Source organism: Halichoeres trimaculatus, unplaced genomic scaffold, assembly GCF_033239565.1.
Source record: "Halichoeres trimaculatus isolate MK-OKI-2021-1 unplaced genomic scaffold, fHalTri1.1 fHalTri1_scaffold_3, whole genome shotgun sequence".
Classification (NCBI taxonomy): Eukaryota; Metazoa; Chordata; class Actinopteri; order Labriformes; family Labridae; genus Halichoeres; species Halichoeres trimaculatus.
This window is the reverse complement of record NW_027437181.1, coordinates 8,333,562-8,349,419: the sequence shown is the minus strand read 5'-3', so window position 1 is coordinate 8,349,419 and position 15,858 is coordinate 8,333,562. Positions and strand designations below refer to the sequence as shown.

Genomic DNA, 15,858 nt, shown 5'->3' with positions numbered 1-15,858 from the left:
ACCAGTGTGTAACCTGTGCAGTCATCAAGCACGCAGTGGAAACTGCCGTTATTGCATCACATCAGGCTCTGCTTTGCCCTCTACCACAGGTTTCTGTGGTCGCGTCACTTTTAGGTGATTATCAATCAATCTTTGTGGAAGTGAAAATATGAGACATCATGCTTTGAATTTCATGTTTCTGGAAGATTCCTCCTCATCCTAACCTGCTTTGTGTTGCTGCAGTGTCATGAAAACAAGGACTCCCTTCCATGAGCCCTGCACTGATCCGGTCCAGGTTTTGCATGCAGTTTTCTCCTCTGTGTTCAGACTGGCTGCAGCCTGCAACAGCTCACACTCTCAGCTCTCATTGAGCAGCAGTGGACACACTCAGAGACACACACACACTCTCACACACACAGACCTGCTGGAAGTGTTGTTGTTTTTCTGTTGGATCTTCAGACCGAGCAGGTATGTGACAGCTCCTGCATGCTTTAACTCACACCTCCACCTTCAATCTTTTTATACAAACTGTCTTCTGCTTTCCTGGATTTGCTTTTTTATTCAGTGTTTGCTGACCAAGCTGCTGCTGAAGTTCACAAAGAAAATGTGACTTTATGGCTTCACCTTTGTGCTCCTGCAGTTTGTGTTTTCATTTCTCGATTGATGTGGATGAATCGGCTTCACACATTCCTGCAGTCAGAACTTTTCCTCTGTCTCTGCTCTGGTGTACATGTTTTTGTGTTGTTTTTTTCTCCCTTCATAAGCGGCGTAAAGAGATCGATTGGTGAAAAAAAAGGAGAAGATGTTTTATTTCTGTAACATTAGACCCTAAACTTCTCCTTTCATGGTGCAAGAATCAACGGACTGAAGTTGTTTTTGTGCTCATGGAGGACTCTTATTGTGAAGGGTGTGAACTTGACACTGAAGGAATGTGATTGGTTCAGAGCTGCAGACAGAAGGGGGTGTGTTTGTACAGTATGTGTGTGTTTCTGTGTGTTCCTCCAGTGCTCTCACTTCAGTGAACTTTTGGCCTGTTTTTTGTCTGTTAGTTCTGGTTAAAGCACATGTAGAGGTATTTGGACGACGACTTGTGTGTCCACAAGGAGCTCCATAAAGATGTTTTTCCGATGTCAGTGTCGAAGAACTTGACCTTAAATCCATCCAAAACCTTTACAGTGTTGCTGATGCAATTATATTGTAAATGGAGTGTTTTAAAGCTGCTGTTTTGGCAATGAAGCAGTTGCTGTCTTCTTTCTTCTCAAAGGGACAGTGACTGTATTTGGGTGAGAGGGTGAAGCTGCAGAGGAGCAAAGATTCAGCATGAGGCTTTCGTGATCAGTGGCAGTGACTTTTTGAAGACAGGGGTGAAAATAAAAAAAAAAGAAGAAAAGAAAGGCACATACAGGGAGTTCTTGCCGCTGAGGAGGGCACTAGATTCGGCATGTTTTTCAAGGGCAGGTAAGAGCATATTTTGCCTCCTCTCTTAGGTGGCAGTTAAGTGTGTTTTTCCAACCAGGAGGACACTTTGGCATGAGTTTTGGCTTCAAAGAGGGCACTTGATGTGCATCTTGGCTCCCAAGAAGGGCAACATAGGGCTAGTTTTGTCTTCCAAGGGGGCATTTTTTTCAACTTCCCTCAAGAGGGCATTTTAATGCATGTTTTTCAAAAACTGACACACCAAAAAAAACTTTAAGTTGAACAAAGAAAAGTTGAGCTAAAAAGTAGATCCAAATGCAAACCTTAGAAAAAGTCATGTCACTCTTCATTCTCACCATGTTACTGCCCACTTTCCTCCTCTATCCTCATCTTATCTAAAAGCATAAAAAAGATAAAGATAACTTAAAAAAAAAAAAAAAATCCATCTATCCATCCATTTTCTATACCGCTTATCCTGTTTAGGGTTGCAGATGGCTGGAGCCTATCCCAGCAATCATTGGGCGAGAGGCAGGGTACACCCTGGACTGGTCGCCAGTCAATCGCAGGGCTGACACATAGACAGACAACCATGCATGCACACACTCACACCTAGGGACAATTTGGTGTGACCAACTAACCTGATGATCATGTTTTTGGACTGTGGGAGGAAGCCGGAGTACCCGGAGAGAACCCAGGCATGCACGGGGAGAACATGCAAACTCCACACAGAAAGGCCCACCGACCGAAGTGGGGATAAATAAATCAATAAGTTAATAAAAAGAAAAAAAACAACTACCTATTCTGACCACAGGTGTCACTGCATTCCACGCTGAACAGAAAGTCCTCACAGCGCATTTAAAAAATTCCTACAAAGAGGCATGAAGTCAAACATGAACAGACATTTCATTCGCTTCATTGTCTTCTGCGCCTATAAAGAACTTGTTTTTGGTGCAACTGATTTCAAACAATCATGTGGCAAATCAATACTTTACCTTGTTGCTTTGCGTCCTGGGAAAAGTTGTCCCAGACAAAAAAGTTGCATGCCTTGGCCAACATAATATCCATGCCTTGGCATGAGAAATATATCTATGACAGTCGCTGATAGAATACTACCGCCCAAGGTGTCACGGTAATTAACACCAAATGAATAGTCCTCACAGAGACTTTCAAAACAAATGGTTCAGGATTGCGAGATTCTGTGGAAATCTATCTGCTCTGACTCACTGGTTATCTGGAAGTCTTGAAAGGGTTTAGATGGGTGGTGTGTGAGTGATGGTGGTGGTGGGGTGGGAGGTGGGGGGTGAACATGGGCGGGGGGGGGGGGGGGGGGGGGGGTAAGTAGGGGGGTCATGTTGTTGTTGCCCCACAGTTCAGCAGTGAAGGTGCTGTAATTCTCTTCAGGGTAAGCAGATGTAATGTGATAAAGAAACATTGAATTACCGTAAAAGCCATCTGCTCACACACACACACACACACACACACACACACACACACACACACACACACACACACACACACACACACACACACACACACACACACACACAGCAGCCTGACTGTAAATGACTTTGCTGCTGTGAGTCACTCAGATCTATGGAGCATAGAGCTGCTCTCGATTGTGAACAGCTAATCCAGAGCAGACCTTTTCCCAGCAGACCCTGCTCAGGTCATGTGACTGCGGAGAGGAGGGAGAGGAGGGATATTTGACTCGCCTGGTTCTGACCTTTTAATTTGTCTGTCAGTGAGTGAGTGTGAAAAGTGATTCAATATGACATTTATGTTTTTGTTTACTGTTAATTCAGAGTTAAGAGTTATTGGTTTTTTATTTATCTCTGTGGTCTGAAGCCGAACAAGTTCTGTGTCTAAGCTTCTCTGCTGCAGACACATACAGCACTTTGCAGAATCTGCAGCTCAGTCCTCTGTCTCTATGCACACTGCTAAACCACATTCTGAGCAAGTGTTAATCTTATTTTTAGTGAAAAAAAGTCTCATTAGACATAATATGAAACAAATTTACTAGAAAACTCCAGAAAAAAATGACTAATTTCAAGATGTTAAAAGACCAAAATGACACCTGAGTTACAAATAAATTCTGTCAAGACATTTTCCTGGTGATTGTGGCTCAAATAAGTCAATTTTACTAAAAATAAGACATGAACACTTTTTGCCGTCTATTTCATCTCTTCTAAAACCCTGTTTTCATAAAATTCACCTGTATCTCATCTTCTGTCCCCTTCATCCCTTCTGTTTCCCCTCTTCCTGCTCATTCCCCATCCCCAGAGAGTGTTTCAAATGCTTTGTTTGGGCTATGTCCACATGTAGCCCGGTATCGGGGAATCTGCATTTGTATATGTTTAGGTCAGGTTCAGTCTCAGCATGACATCAGGGATGGCAATAATTAGAGGGCGGATTTTCGTGCATTTGATAAACACAGTTATTCGAAATTTGGTACTCTGTGAAAATGCCAATACACATGATCAGCAAGGAGCAACACCTTACCACCACCTGTGACAAATCTAGTGGTGTTGAAGTAAAGCAGAGAGAAATTACAGCGGTTTCACTAAAGAGATGCTGATGTGTCTTCAGATTTGGAACAATTTCTGTCGTTTGAGATTTCTCTTGTACCAAGCTGTAAAACTTTATTTTATGCAGGCAGCCTAAAAGTTTGTCTCTCTGTTTGTGCTTCAGATTGTGACTCACTCTCACAGGCAGGCAGACATGTTGCCAAAGACTCGTCTAGGAAAGCGTTCTCCTCTTGGCACTCTGTTGAGCTCATCCTGCCCTGCTTCAGGAACACAAACAGGACAGGAGTCAAGTGATACCAGCGTCATCATGTCGACTGCAGCGGGACAGCAGAGCATCAGCAGGGTCAAAGGTCATCCCGGGTTGAAGGTGAGATCTTATCCCATCATTGGTGGAAGATTACTTTCACTCACAGCCAATCACAGCAAGCCTTGTTGTTTCCTCTCAGGTGTATTTTCAGTGCAGTGGAGGAGGTGACGCTTCAGGCATGGTGGATCAGGTGGAGGTTTCAGGGCCTCCGTTCTGCAGCAGATCCGTCTCCTCTTGCATCGACGTCCCCAGAAGGTTGGACCTCATTTCTGTCTCCTGTTTGAGCGTCTGTTTGCAAAGTTTACACCACGTTTAAATTAATTTCCTCTTCTCCTCCTACAGTCAGAGGAGTCCAGCAGAAGTGGACATGGATGAGCTGATGGCGGCAATGGTGCTCAGCAGTTTGTCCTGCAGTCCTCGTCTGCACAGCCCCGCCCACCAGGATGCAACAGGTATGCAAACAAAGGCATAAAAAGTTACAAGAAATAACAAAAACAGCAAAAGTAGAAAGATATTCTGAAACATTCTCTTTATCTCAGCTCCAATGATGGACTACGGATGCAGCGAGCTTTCAGACAGCGGCAGCAGCGGATACTGGAGCGTAGGCAACAGCAATGGAAGCCCCGCCCCGTCCTCACCGGTCACAGAGCCTGCAGTGAGCCCAGCTGCACCCTCCGATGAAGGACTGGACATGGAGATCGAGCAGGTGCTGTTTGATGAACCAGCGCCAAGGAAACGCAGAGTAAGCTGAGGTTTTATGAACTTCACATGACAAAGAACATGCTAACAGATCAAACAGGAAGTGATGATGGCGTGTTTACACCTACAGAACTCAATGAAATCAGCGTACAGGTGTCTGTGGCCAAGCTGTGGAAAGGTGCTGACCTCAGTGGTGGGGATAAAACGTCACATCCGGACGACACACCTGTGGTAAGATAAAAGTGTAATCTATGTCGTGACCTCTAAAAAGCAGACTCATGATTAAAAATATTAACACTTTAAATCCTGACCCTTTAAAAAATAATCAGAATATTCATATTTCTTGGAACTGAGATGTTTATTAACCCTTTTCATAAAATCCACAAAAAAATATTGCTTCATCGTTTTTTTCATGATGTTTTTTTGTATCACATTTGACAAATTTGACTGATTTTCTAGGGAAGTTTTTGATAAATGTGCAGGATTTTAATGCAGAAAATACTTATTTCAGCAAGAGAGGGACACTTTGGATGTTATTCTTACTGCAACTCCTTAAAAATACCAGACAATCTTCATGAAAAAATCTTTGTGGATGATTTTGACAAGGGTCAAAGTACTACTTCTGCTGCTTATAGAGGCAATGATAATCCTCAAGGAAGTGAGATACATTTTTTTAGGGTCTTGAACAGGTTTTAAGGAAACTATTCATCATGTCGATAAGATGGAGGTCTTTTAAAATCATGTATCAAATATGATACATTCAGAAACTTATAGTTAACATATCTGACCTTTGACCCCGACAGCCGAGGAGGTGAACACGAGCGCTGCTCCCGCAGTGAGGAAGATTTTTACTACACTGAAATCAGCCAATGGGACCAGCAGCAGCAGCAGTCTTCACCTCTTCCTCTCCTTGGTGGCCCCGCCCCCTCCTCACCCACCTCCTCCCCTGAGCCTCCCAGCCCTCCTCCTCCATCCCCTCCATCACCTGAGTCCCCATCTCCCCCAGATTGCAGCGCTCTGAGTCGCTCAGCCCCCTCCACCTCTGGCAGCCTGTGGCAGGTCCAATCAGAGCACTCCTACCAGGTATGGGCGTGGCTTATTGTGGGTGATTGACAGCTTATTGCTGCATTCATTGCTTTTTACCACTAAATTGACAGAAAGACATTATTTAATGTATTTCTCTTGAATAGTTAACAGTGTCACTCGTTTCGTTGTTGTTGAATTATTCATTCAGCTGGCGAGTACACGCTAGTGACTTAAGCCTTGAGTTGAATAACTTTATAGCATTTGGTGTTTTCAACCAGGAGGTGTAGCAACTTTAACTTACTTGTTAAACAGTTCTGGAAACTTCATAGTTCCAGAAACACCCATTTTTTGTCTGCATTTCCATCAAATGCCAAAAGGCCAGCAACATAGGCCTTTCAGCAAAAACAACACCATTGAAGGAGACAGACATGCCGTGTAGCACTGCAGTTTGCCTGTTAGCATGGAGGATATTCCGCCTGTGCTGGTGTTGATTTGTTGACTCTTGAAAGGAGATGTGCACTAGCTATCTAAAGCCGGTCAAAGGTGTTTCTAAAAGCCCCAAACAGCTTCAAACAGGGAAACAGTGGACTGAGCAGTCCCTCCTCTAAAGCATGAAGACGGCAGGGATGGAGCAGTATTTGAGCTTTAAAAGTAGCCTGTTGATTGAGGGCCATCCCTCTCAAAGAGCTTTATATCATCATCATTAAATACTGATCTGATGAAGAGATTATGGCAAATATATCCACGTATATCAAACTAAACTAGGATGCATTCCCCAGGACTTCTGTGTTTGAACAGCTGTTGCAAACTGGATATCCACTGACACATTCAGCTGAAAGTCTCCAATTTACAGTGTCACTTTTTAAACTGTAACCTGTAACCTTTTGTTTCCTTCTCTAGGCTCCTCCTCCAAGTCTTGTGATGTCAGCAGCATCACCGAACACAGCCCCCTGTCGTTGGACGGCCACACCCACCACTTGCGTCCGACAGGTAACCCTTCAAAAACAATAATATGTGTTTGGACCAGGTGTCTGAATTCTTCATAAAAAAGAACAAAATCCTTTCAAACTGTTCTTGCATGATGCTGACAGCACTTTGGTGCGCCTGTAGATTTAACTCTTATTGGAGCATTTTTAGATTTCTATCATTCTCTTTCCATCTCAGAACCAAAAAAGAACTGTTTACACCACCTGCTCAGCTCCAAACAACAGGTTTAGGTTTCTAATGAGCGCTTTAAGAAGTGAGGAAAACAGCAGCTGTGTGTGCAGACGAAGAATGCAATGCGATGAGTTCTGGCTCTAAAGCAAATAGTGAGCAGCAGGAAACTCTGCAGATGGGCTGCAGCGTCTTCATTGTTTGGTTTTGATAGAAAACAGACAGATTTGGATTTCCCCTGAGATTATTAGGTCAGATGTTGATTTATGTACTGACTACTGTGTGTCTTCATGTACAGACACACAGACACAGACACACACTTCTCCAATTCAGTTCTGTGTTCTCTACCCGGATCCTGTACAGCAAGCTATTGTTTATTTCCTCCAGCAGCCCAGAGGAGCCTGTTAAGACTGGTTTTACTCTGAAGGGGGGTGAACTCTGTGTGTGTGCGTGTGTGTGTGTGTGTGTGTGTATGTGTGTGTGTTTGAGTGTGTGCTCCTCCCTGATGGGTTTCATTCAGCAGGAAAATCCCCTCCTGTATGGTTTGTGGTCACATTTTCCATCAATCTTCCATGGCACAGTGCTGCCACCTACTGGTTGAAGGAGGATTTGCAGAATGTTTTTGACCAGAAGGGATGAACACAAAGGACATTAGCAAAGAAGCAGAGGAAATACAGACAGAGCAGAGGAATAACTCTTTGCCCCCAAATGAGGAACTATTATTAACAAACAACACTAACTCTCTTTCTTCTTCTTCTCCTGTCCTCCTCAGGGTTTGACGTTACGAGTTCGTTCTGTCAGTGTAGGAGAGCAATGGCTGCAGCAACAGGGGGCCCCCAACAGGTCAGTACAATTCACTTATACATTTTTTCAACCTGGGCCCAACATTTTTTTTTTTTTTGAATATCATTAGGTCTACCGGTATAAGTTTCACAGTTGCTCCTGCAGATTGCATCCTCTTGCAGCTATAATCCTGTATCTTCTTTCTGTTCCTGAAAGGCTCAGATTTTAATTATAAGCACCAGAGAACATTACGTAGAGAATCCCCACAGATAAAAACATTTTAGAGAATCATTGCCATTAAAACAACTTGCAGCGAATACTTCACCAAACACCAGATCAGGTGGGAGTAAAGAAAAAAAAAAGTTGCAGTAGCAGGTTTCAACATGTAGGGGGCAGTCTCTTTGCACATTTTTAACACAAGTTGAGGAATTTAAATACTTTTCCAACAAAACAAATTGTTGATATAAATATGAGTCCAGGGTTTATTTACTCTTCAGGACGTCATACAATAGTTGCACCCCTGTTGGTTTCATAGATACATTGTCTCAATCTTCAGGTGCTGCTAATGCTACATATTTGCTATTTCCTTGTTAAAGTGCATCTGGTAAAGTCATATCTGAACCAAAATGAGAATTTGAAATTGACTGTTGAATGTTCAGTGCTAATGGAAACAGAAGTGCCACAGTGTTACTTCAGTAATATCGTGACAGTGAGTAGGAGTGAGCGGTGCTCTGTACTTAAGCTTTTTTTCTCCTTCCTGCTCCCATGTGTTCATGGACAGTGTGTATAAGAACTTATAGACATTATGTGTCATATTTGATGCATTGCAACACTTAGGTGAGCTAAAAAAAAAGTATGAGTAATTGAAATTGAGATCATGGGTGCTGTTTTTACAAACTTTACAAATTGTGGTCAATGGACACAGGCCCTAATCTTGTGTCTTTGGAGCCAGAGTGACTCTAATTTATATGAGGCTTAAACTCAACCATAATGAAGGGTTACAACCAGTAATTTTTCAGCTTAGCTTGCTCTCCTTTCTTTTCATGTCGTACGTTGTTTTGGTTGTTCTGCAAAATCAAACCACTTCTGAAAAGGACTGAGTCTCGGCACCATTAAAATCAAACACATTGAGTTGTAACATGACCAGCACGGACAGTAAACAGATCAATAAGCAAATCAATATAATCGGTGTGTAAATGAGGTATGTTCAAACATTTTGAAGCTGTGTCACTGTTAATTTAATTAAGCTGAGTTTCATCATCATGATATAAAACTAATGTCACGATTACACGTGTCTTGATACAGTCATCCATTTGTTTTACTGTCCATTCATTATTAGGAGCACAGAACATTTTTTCCCCCTCATCATTTCCCATTTTGTATCAACCAATCACAGTTTTTAGGAGACTGCGTCACACCTAGTGACAGGGTCAATCACACAAGATAAAAGTTTCTGTCTCCTTCTTGCTCAGAGTTGCTCTCAGAAGCTGTCAGATCTCTCTTAAGCTAAGAGTCCTTGCTAGGAATTTTTTGGCAAAATTAAGAGGTCTCTAAGAAGACTCTGAGAAGCTTTGTGAATAAGCCCTGATGTAGACCACAGTGATAACAGATCTCTCTTTGTATCAGGAGGATCCGCGGTGAAGCCAAGAAGTGTCGTAAAGTGTACGGCATTGAGCACAGAGATCAGTGGTGTACGGCCTGTCGCTGGAAGAAAGCCTGCCAACGCTTCCTGGACTGAGCGGAGGAAGAAGAGGAAGAGGAGGAACAAAGAAGGACTGATGGAGTCTGTGGACTTCACCCTCTGGTGGATGTTTTATACTTTCTTACATCTGACATATTTTTTGTTATCATTTTTATACTCTTTCTACATCAGATAGACGTGTCTTTTTATTGTTTAAGTGTCTTCTGAATGTATTTTGTAGACGTCGTGTCCTATCAGTGCAGCTATTTTGTGACCTTCGACCTTGAGGCAGCCATGTTAGTTGTTTTTATTTTTGCGTCCGGCTGTCTCAGTTAAGGTGCTCTCTGTAAAACCAGCCATCTGTGTCACAATTTGAACAGTCTCTGTTGTCTGACTCCTAAATACTCACATTTACAGATTGCTGATTAAGAACAGTCATTTTTAAGGCTCCTAAATACTCTGATACATTTCAAAAAGCCAAAGTGTGTAAAGGTTTTTAAACAGGTTTAGATCTTCAAGTTGATGCCGTCCCTATCTTGTTCCTTAGGAGCCAGAGTGACTTTGTTTGACTTTTGTAATAGAAAGGGTTTAAGATATTAATTTTTCACCACAAGCTCCTTTTTTTGCAATGTGCACAATTAAAATCAGTAATCCTGTCTGCTACATGTGACTGGTGAAAATTAGCAATCTTGTAATCATCTCCTGCTGCAGTGTCAAAGGTTTTCAGGACATTAGTGTCATCCCGTAACTTGAGATTTCTGCACAGTCTTACTTCTTTATACAGCAAAGGGAGTCTCCCCCTGCTGGCCATTCAAAAGGATGCAGCAAAGAGGTGCATATGCATGAACACTCTCACCAGACCACTTATTTGAGAGTCTTACTTCACAGGGTTTGTGCCTGGAAAACGTCACTGTAATAAGCAGCAGGTAGTCTGTTACATATATAGATATCCTAATTTAGTTGTGAGGGTTAGCTTGGAGCAGCTCTGGACAACAGAAAGCAGCTAAATATTGATTTCTTGAAAGAGACATGCTATGACAGACCATTTAGCAGCACTGACCTTGAGTTCCTGCATTTACGTGTTAATCTTTCAAATTGAGGAAGACAGATGCGGATTATTTGTTGCCGTTAACCGAGAAGCAACAAGAAAATCTTTTGTTTTTGTTTGTGTTGCTGAGATGTTATAAATCAGGGAGTCTTCTGGTCTCTTTGGTGCTCCTCAGGCTGCTGATTTAATCTGCAGTTTGGACATAAAGACCCGACTCTGGGGCAGCTTTGAACTCTGACACAACAAACTGACCATCAGGTGCTTTTGTTTCCATCTCTTCATGAGACGCAGTGGAAACATTCAATTTAACAGGCCACTCGTTTGTTCAGGGACTGCTAACTTTCCCTATAAGAGGCAAAAGAGAACACTTATGTCAGGAATATTTCATTTTTGATCATTTATCTTCCATCTCTTGACTTTAAGTAGCGACTTCTGTATGAAGAGAAAATAAAACCTGAAATAAATCACACATTTTATGATAGAAAAGATGTCTAAGAGGAGATACTATCAGCCACACCTGCAGCTCTGCTTGAATTGACTCACTCGCGGCTGTAATTTCTACTGTGAACAATATTCACCATATAATTTTCATAAATACTCATATTGCTCACATTTTCCACTTGAGTAGCGACTGTGGTGCAAAGAACTGTAGCTAAAGTGGCTACTTGAGGCTGCCCCCAAAAACCAAGGAATCCCCATTAAGTCCCATATTAAAATGTCTTTTTGCAGACATTAAAATGTATGAACAGAATTAGTTACGGTCTGAGACAAAACATTTAACTCTTTCTATCATCCTTAAACTGTTTACTGGCAGCTGCCTCTGGATTTTAAAGGTGTTTTTTTTGTTGTGTTAGCGCTCTCACTGCTCCAGACTCTAAACTCAACTATCCAGCTCCATATTTTCCATACATCAGGGGTCTAAATCTTCTCTCCGCATTCAAACTTATCTCCACACACGTTTTAGACACCTAGCTGTAAATATCATCACTCCCCTCTTCCATCTTTCAGTTCCCATCAGTTTTTTGTTCTTGTGAGCTTCCATTTATTTGTTTCATGTTAGGAAACAGAAGCCATCTCCTCCTCTTCTGTGGGAATCACATGCAGTATTGATCAAAAGGCTTATCAAATATAAAAACACGTTTACTAAGATGTATATTTTATATCTACACACATGTTGGATGTATACAGACATAAAAACACCAAACAACCTTCCTAAAGCCTTTTTAACACGTTCATGTTTCTTTGCAGTAAAGTGAGACAAAGATTCTTCTCTATTTATATTCTCTGTACGTCCTGTTTGTCCATGAAAAAAACATAAATGTTTATTAGTGTAATCGTTTCATTTTGAAGATGCACTCTTTTATACTTGTGGTTAAATCCTGATGTTGTTATAATAAAGTGAAAAGCTTGATTCAGACACTTCTGGTATCCTTTGGTTTATCAGTCTGTTGTCGGATAGAACACGGAGTCTTCCTGGGTTTTAAATAAAGTTTTTATTAAAGATGTTCCAGCTCAATCATAACAGCAAACTGAACACAAACCTCATGTAAACTGATAATAAAAAAAGAAATTTGCTGCAGGTACAGTCACTGGTCCACTCTGACACTCAAATCCATGCACGCACCCACACACACACCTCTCAGCTGTGACTCTGCTGTAATAATAAATTATATGTACAGTCCAGGTCCACCTGTGACTCTGTCCGACACCAACAGGCGGTCAGAGAGAGAGTCGTCGCTCTGCAGCAAAGCAGCCAGAGTCTGCAGAGACAGAGCACTGATCAGATTTGGCTTTCAATGAAACTGAATGTGCTATAGAAGGGTGTAGATAGAAGAAGTGACACGTACCATTTATCCACCTTGTTCTGGGTCGACTCACTCTTTCCGTCACAGGCAACTATTTTGACCTTGTCAACTTTCACAAGGTCTGTCACCTCCCTGAACTCCACGTCGTTGAGGACAAACGTCCACACGTTGTCACAGAACCTGTAGGTGTTCAGAGAGCCCTGCCGGACAGACAGAGGACAAGCTTCAACATCAAAAGTAGAAGCCCCGCAGGCTGATAGGCATACTGTTTGATCAAGTTAAATTATCTTACTACACAGGTTTTGCCCGTTTTCAAAGTATTTTCTCCCTTATTTCTAAATATTACAATGAGTCTGCTGGTGTTTCTGAAGTGACAGAGACATAGTGTCATACAAAAGCATCTGTATCAAGTCTGAATTGACTTTAAACATCACTAACAAATCTTAACATTTAAGGCCTTTGCACACTGAGTCAATTTTTTTTGCTGAAACTAAAAATTGATTAAAAAAATGATCCCACGTTATGTCAATCATGTTTGCACACTTGCTCCACAACTCTAGTCTGTCTTTATTTTTTTCAATACAGGTTCGATATTCTGCCCTTTTTCACATCCCCCCAGGTCTTTTTCTGGGTAGTTTGACTATTAAGAATTGCTGAAGGCTATCATCTTTTCTGACATATTTTCTCTACACATTTGGGCAATTTCTAGATGATGAACGAAGGTTTGTGAATATATGTGTGTGTGTGTGTGTGTGTGTGTGTGTGTGTGTGTGTGTGTGTGTGTGTGTGTGTGTGTGTGTGTGTGTGTGTGAGACGGTGTGTCTGTGTGCCTGTGAATGTGGGTGTGCATGCACCAGCTTACCTCAAACATACTGACAGCCACTGCTCAGGATCAGTTGCTTCATCATTGCTTTATGATTCCATTTTTTCTTGTACCGTGATTTTTCGCAATTAATACAAAATAAATGCATCGGATTCAGTGTGCAAGGTGTCGGTGTGTGACATTTTTTTTTTCAGATTATAGATCCATAAAACACATCCGAAAAAAAAAAAAAAAAACAGACTCAGTGTGCAAAGACCTTTACCATCAACTTATAAAGCTAGGACATAAAAAACTTGATGAAGAAAACAGTTAGCTTCTTTTTATCTCTACAGAGATTTTTCTTCACAATATGAGAAAAAGAAGACGGTCTGGGGGGAAAGGGTCAGAGGTCATCAGAAGTGAAGGTGGACTCACCCTGAAGTTAACTCTGTTGCGGACTCTGTTAGCAAGCGCTGTGTTGATTGCTTTATCAAACTGCAGGAGGACCTGGAGAGCCAGCTGAGGAGTGATCTGCTGGGTCTGAAAACACACATAAGCAAATATTTACCCTCCGTGTCAAACAGCCCTCTGAAACTGACTTTCCAAATAAAAATGCAGCAGCTAGGATTCCTACTAGTTTAACAGACAACATCACATCACTCATGTCCTTGCTTCTCTCCACTAGCTCCATGTGCATTTTAGATTTTACATATCCCCTTTAAAATTCATCAAGGTCTTGCTGAGAGTTACATATCAGAAGAGTCATCTAGGACCATCATGCAGCCTGAGCTTCTGAGGTTAAGCTCCTCTGGTGATCTTGAACTTTGATGTCAATGTAACTAATTTTTATTTATTTATTTATTATTTGTTTTTTTGTCCTTTTGCTTGATCAATTCATGCTGTTATTTATTTTATGCCATTTTTCCAGATCCTTTAAACCGTTTTTATTCACCTTCTTAAAAAACCCTTCCCTTTTCTTTTTCCCTTTTAAATATTTATGTTTTGATAACTATCCTGCATATCTCTCCCTGCTAAATGTTTATCTTGTCATCCCCCGATTTTCTGAAATGATTTCAACTGCCAAAGCAATTTTAAAACTTATTATCACTATTATCATCACTATTATTATTATTATTACTGTTATAATTTTTATTATTGCTGAAAAAATCCCCCTGCATTCAGCACTTCCCTTGTTCATTTTAGGCATTGCATTGTTCTTTTTCCTTTTTTTATCCTCATCTTGATTCAACTTCGAGTAATTAAACAATATGCACCGATCTAAATGTATAAATCCCGACGTTGATCACTAACTTGAAACTCATAGCTGGAAACAATTGCACATTGGTGCCTGTTTCTTTGAGTTCATGAATCAATAACAGAACCTACTTTGACATCCTCCACATCTGTCAGGCAGTAAATCAAATCATCTGGAGGATACGTTACCAAACCTGACAACTCATGCTAATTCTGATTTCATGGTTTAATTCAATTAACAGAAGTCACTTCAAACTGATGTGACTTGAAGAGCAGCAAAACTCTGCATTAATTGACTTCTTGTAGGTGGATAATATAAACTTAGGCACCAGGGATCAAAGTAAAGAAAAGTGACTAGAGACAGGATGAAATCTGTGCTGGAGTAAATCGCAGTGAGCTATAAAGCCAAATTGGAATTCGGAGCTAAAATTAGCAGCATGCTAATGTGAACTGGATGTGGCTAACAGTCGTCATGTTTCAGGTTAAACTTACCTGTATGAGCTCATCCAGACTCTCCTGAAGGCTGTTCCCCAAAGTGGTGTTCCTGTACAACTGGTACGCCATTACTGAGACCGTAAGTAAACCAAAAATCCACGGTAAACTGTCTTTAAACACACACAAGGGGGCTAATGTGGCTAACTGGGAGCCGCTTCCCTCCACAACAACAAGCGACTGTCCAGAGCGCTTCCGGTTACACGTTTCAAAATAAGAGCGTTACTTCCTGAAGGATTAAAACGTTAAATTGAATAGAAAAACAATCTCGACAAAGCATGTTCAGAATCACATACAAATACTAACATTATACGATCACAAAGTTAGGTATAACCTCCAGATAATAAGCAGTCAGAATAGATAAAATACTGTATGTGTTTGTACTGAAATTATTTTGGTTGAGCCTTGAACAACTTCTCTTTTAGTTTTTCAAGCTAAATTGTACGTTAAATGTGTTTATCATACTAAGTGTTCTTTACATAATACCCTACAATTTTAGATAACTTTTTTCCATTTGAAAAGCCAAAAAATAATTTGAAGCTCAGTACTGTTTTGCTCACTGTCATGACATGATAACATTATATCAATATAAAGTACTACAATCTGGAAGCTAAACAAGAGCAGGGCTATTACTACTTATAATAAAAATATAATAATAATAATAATAATAATAATAATAATAATAATAATAATAATAATAATAATAATGACAATAATAAATTCCATTATTGAACACAGATGTCTCTGCCCTTTGCTGTGAAAAGTGGTTAAAAAGTTGAATTATTTGGACCTTATTATTCATGAAATGTATTTTTAAACATATATCTATTTTAAAATACTGAATTAGTTTTGCTTTTTTTTTTTTTTTTAAGAAAATAATTCATTA

The 15,858-nt window shown here is 40.7% G+C and overlaps 2 protein-coding genes across 2 annotated transcripts; one reads left to right on the top strand and one right to left on the bottom strand.

Moving 5' to 3' along the window:
- Positions 1-309: 309 nt before the first annotated feature.
- On the top strand, positions 310-11,992 carry LOC141788157 (zinc finger protein 395-like). The gene is made up of 10 exons (XM_074667009.1): positions 310-447; positions 4,084-4,287; positions 4,367-4,482; positions 4,570-4,679; positions 4,767-4,969; positions 5,057-5,157; positions 5,730-6,009; positions 6,853-6,942; positions 7,880-7,950; positions 9,517-11,992. The coding sequence occupies exons 2-10, from the start codon at positions 4,114-4,116 to the stop codon at positions 9,626-9,628; spliced, it is 1,257 nt and encodes a 418-aa protein (XP_074523110.1). The 5' UTR covers positions 310-447; positions 4,084-4,113; the 3' UTR covers positions 9,629-11,992.
- Positions 11,993-12,097: 105 nt separating this feature from the next.
- Positions 12,098-15,170, bottom strand: gtf2a2 (general transcription factor IIA, 2). Its single transcript, XM_074667010.1, has 4 exons — positions 14,973-15,170; positions 13,662-13,766; positions 12,467-12,624; positions 12,098-12,379 (listed from the first exon to the last, which is right to left on the bottom strand). Coding segments are annotated over exons 1-4 (336 nt in total). The 5' UTR covers positions 15,045-15,170; the 3' UTR covers positions 12,098-12,378.
- Between the last annotated feature and the right edge of the window lie 688 nt (positions 15,171-15,858).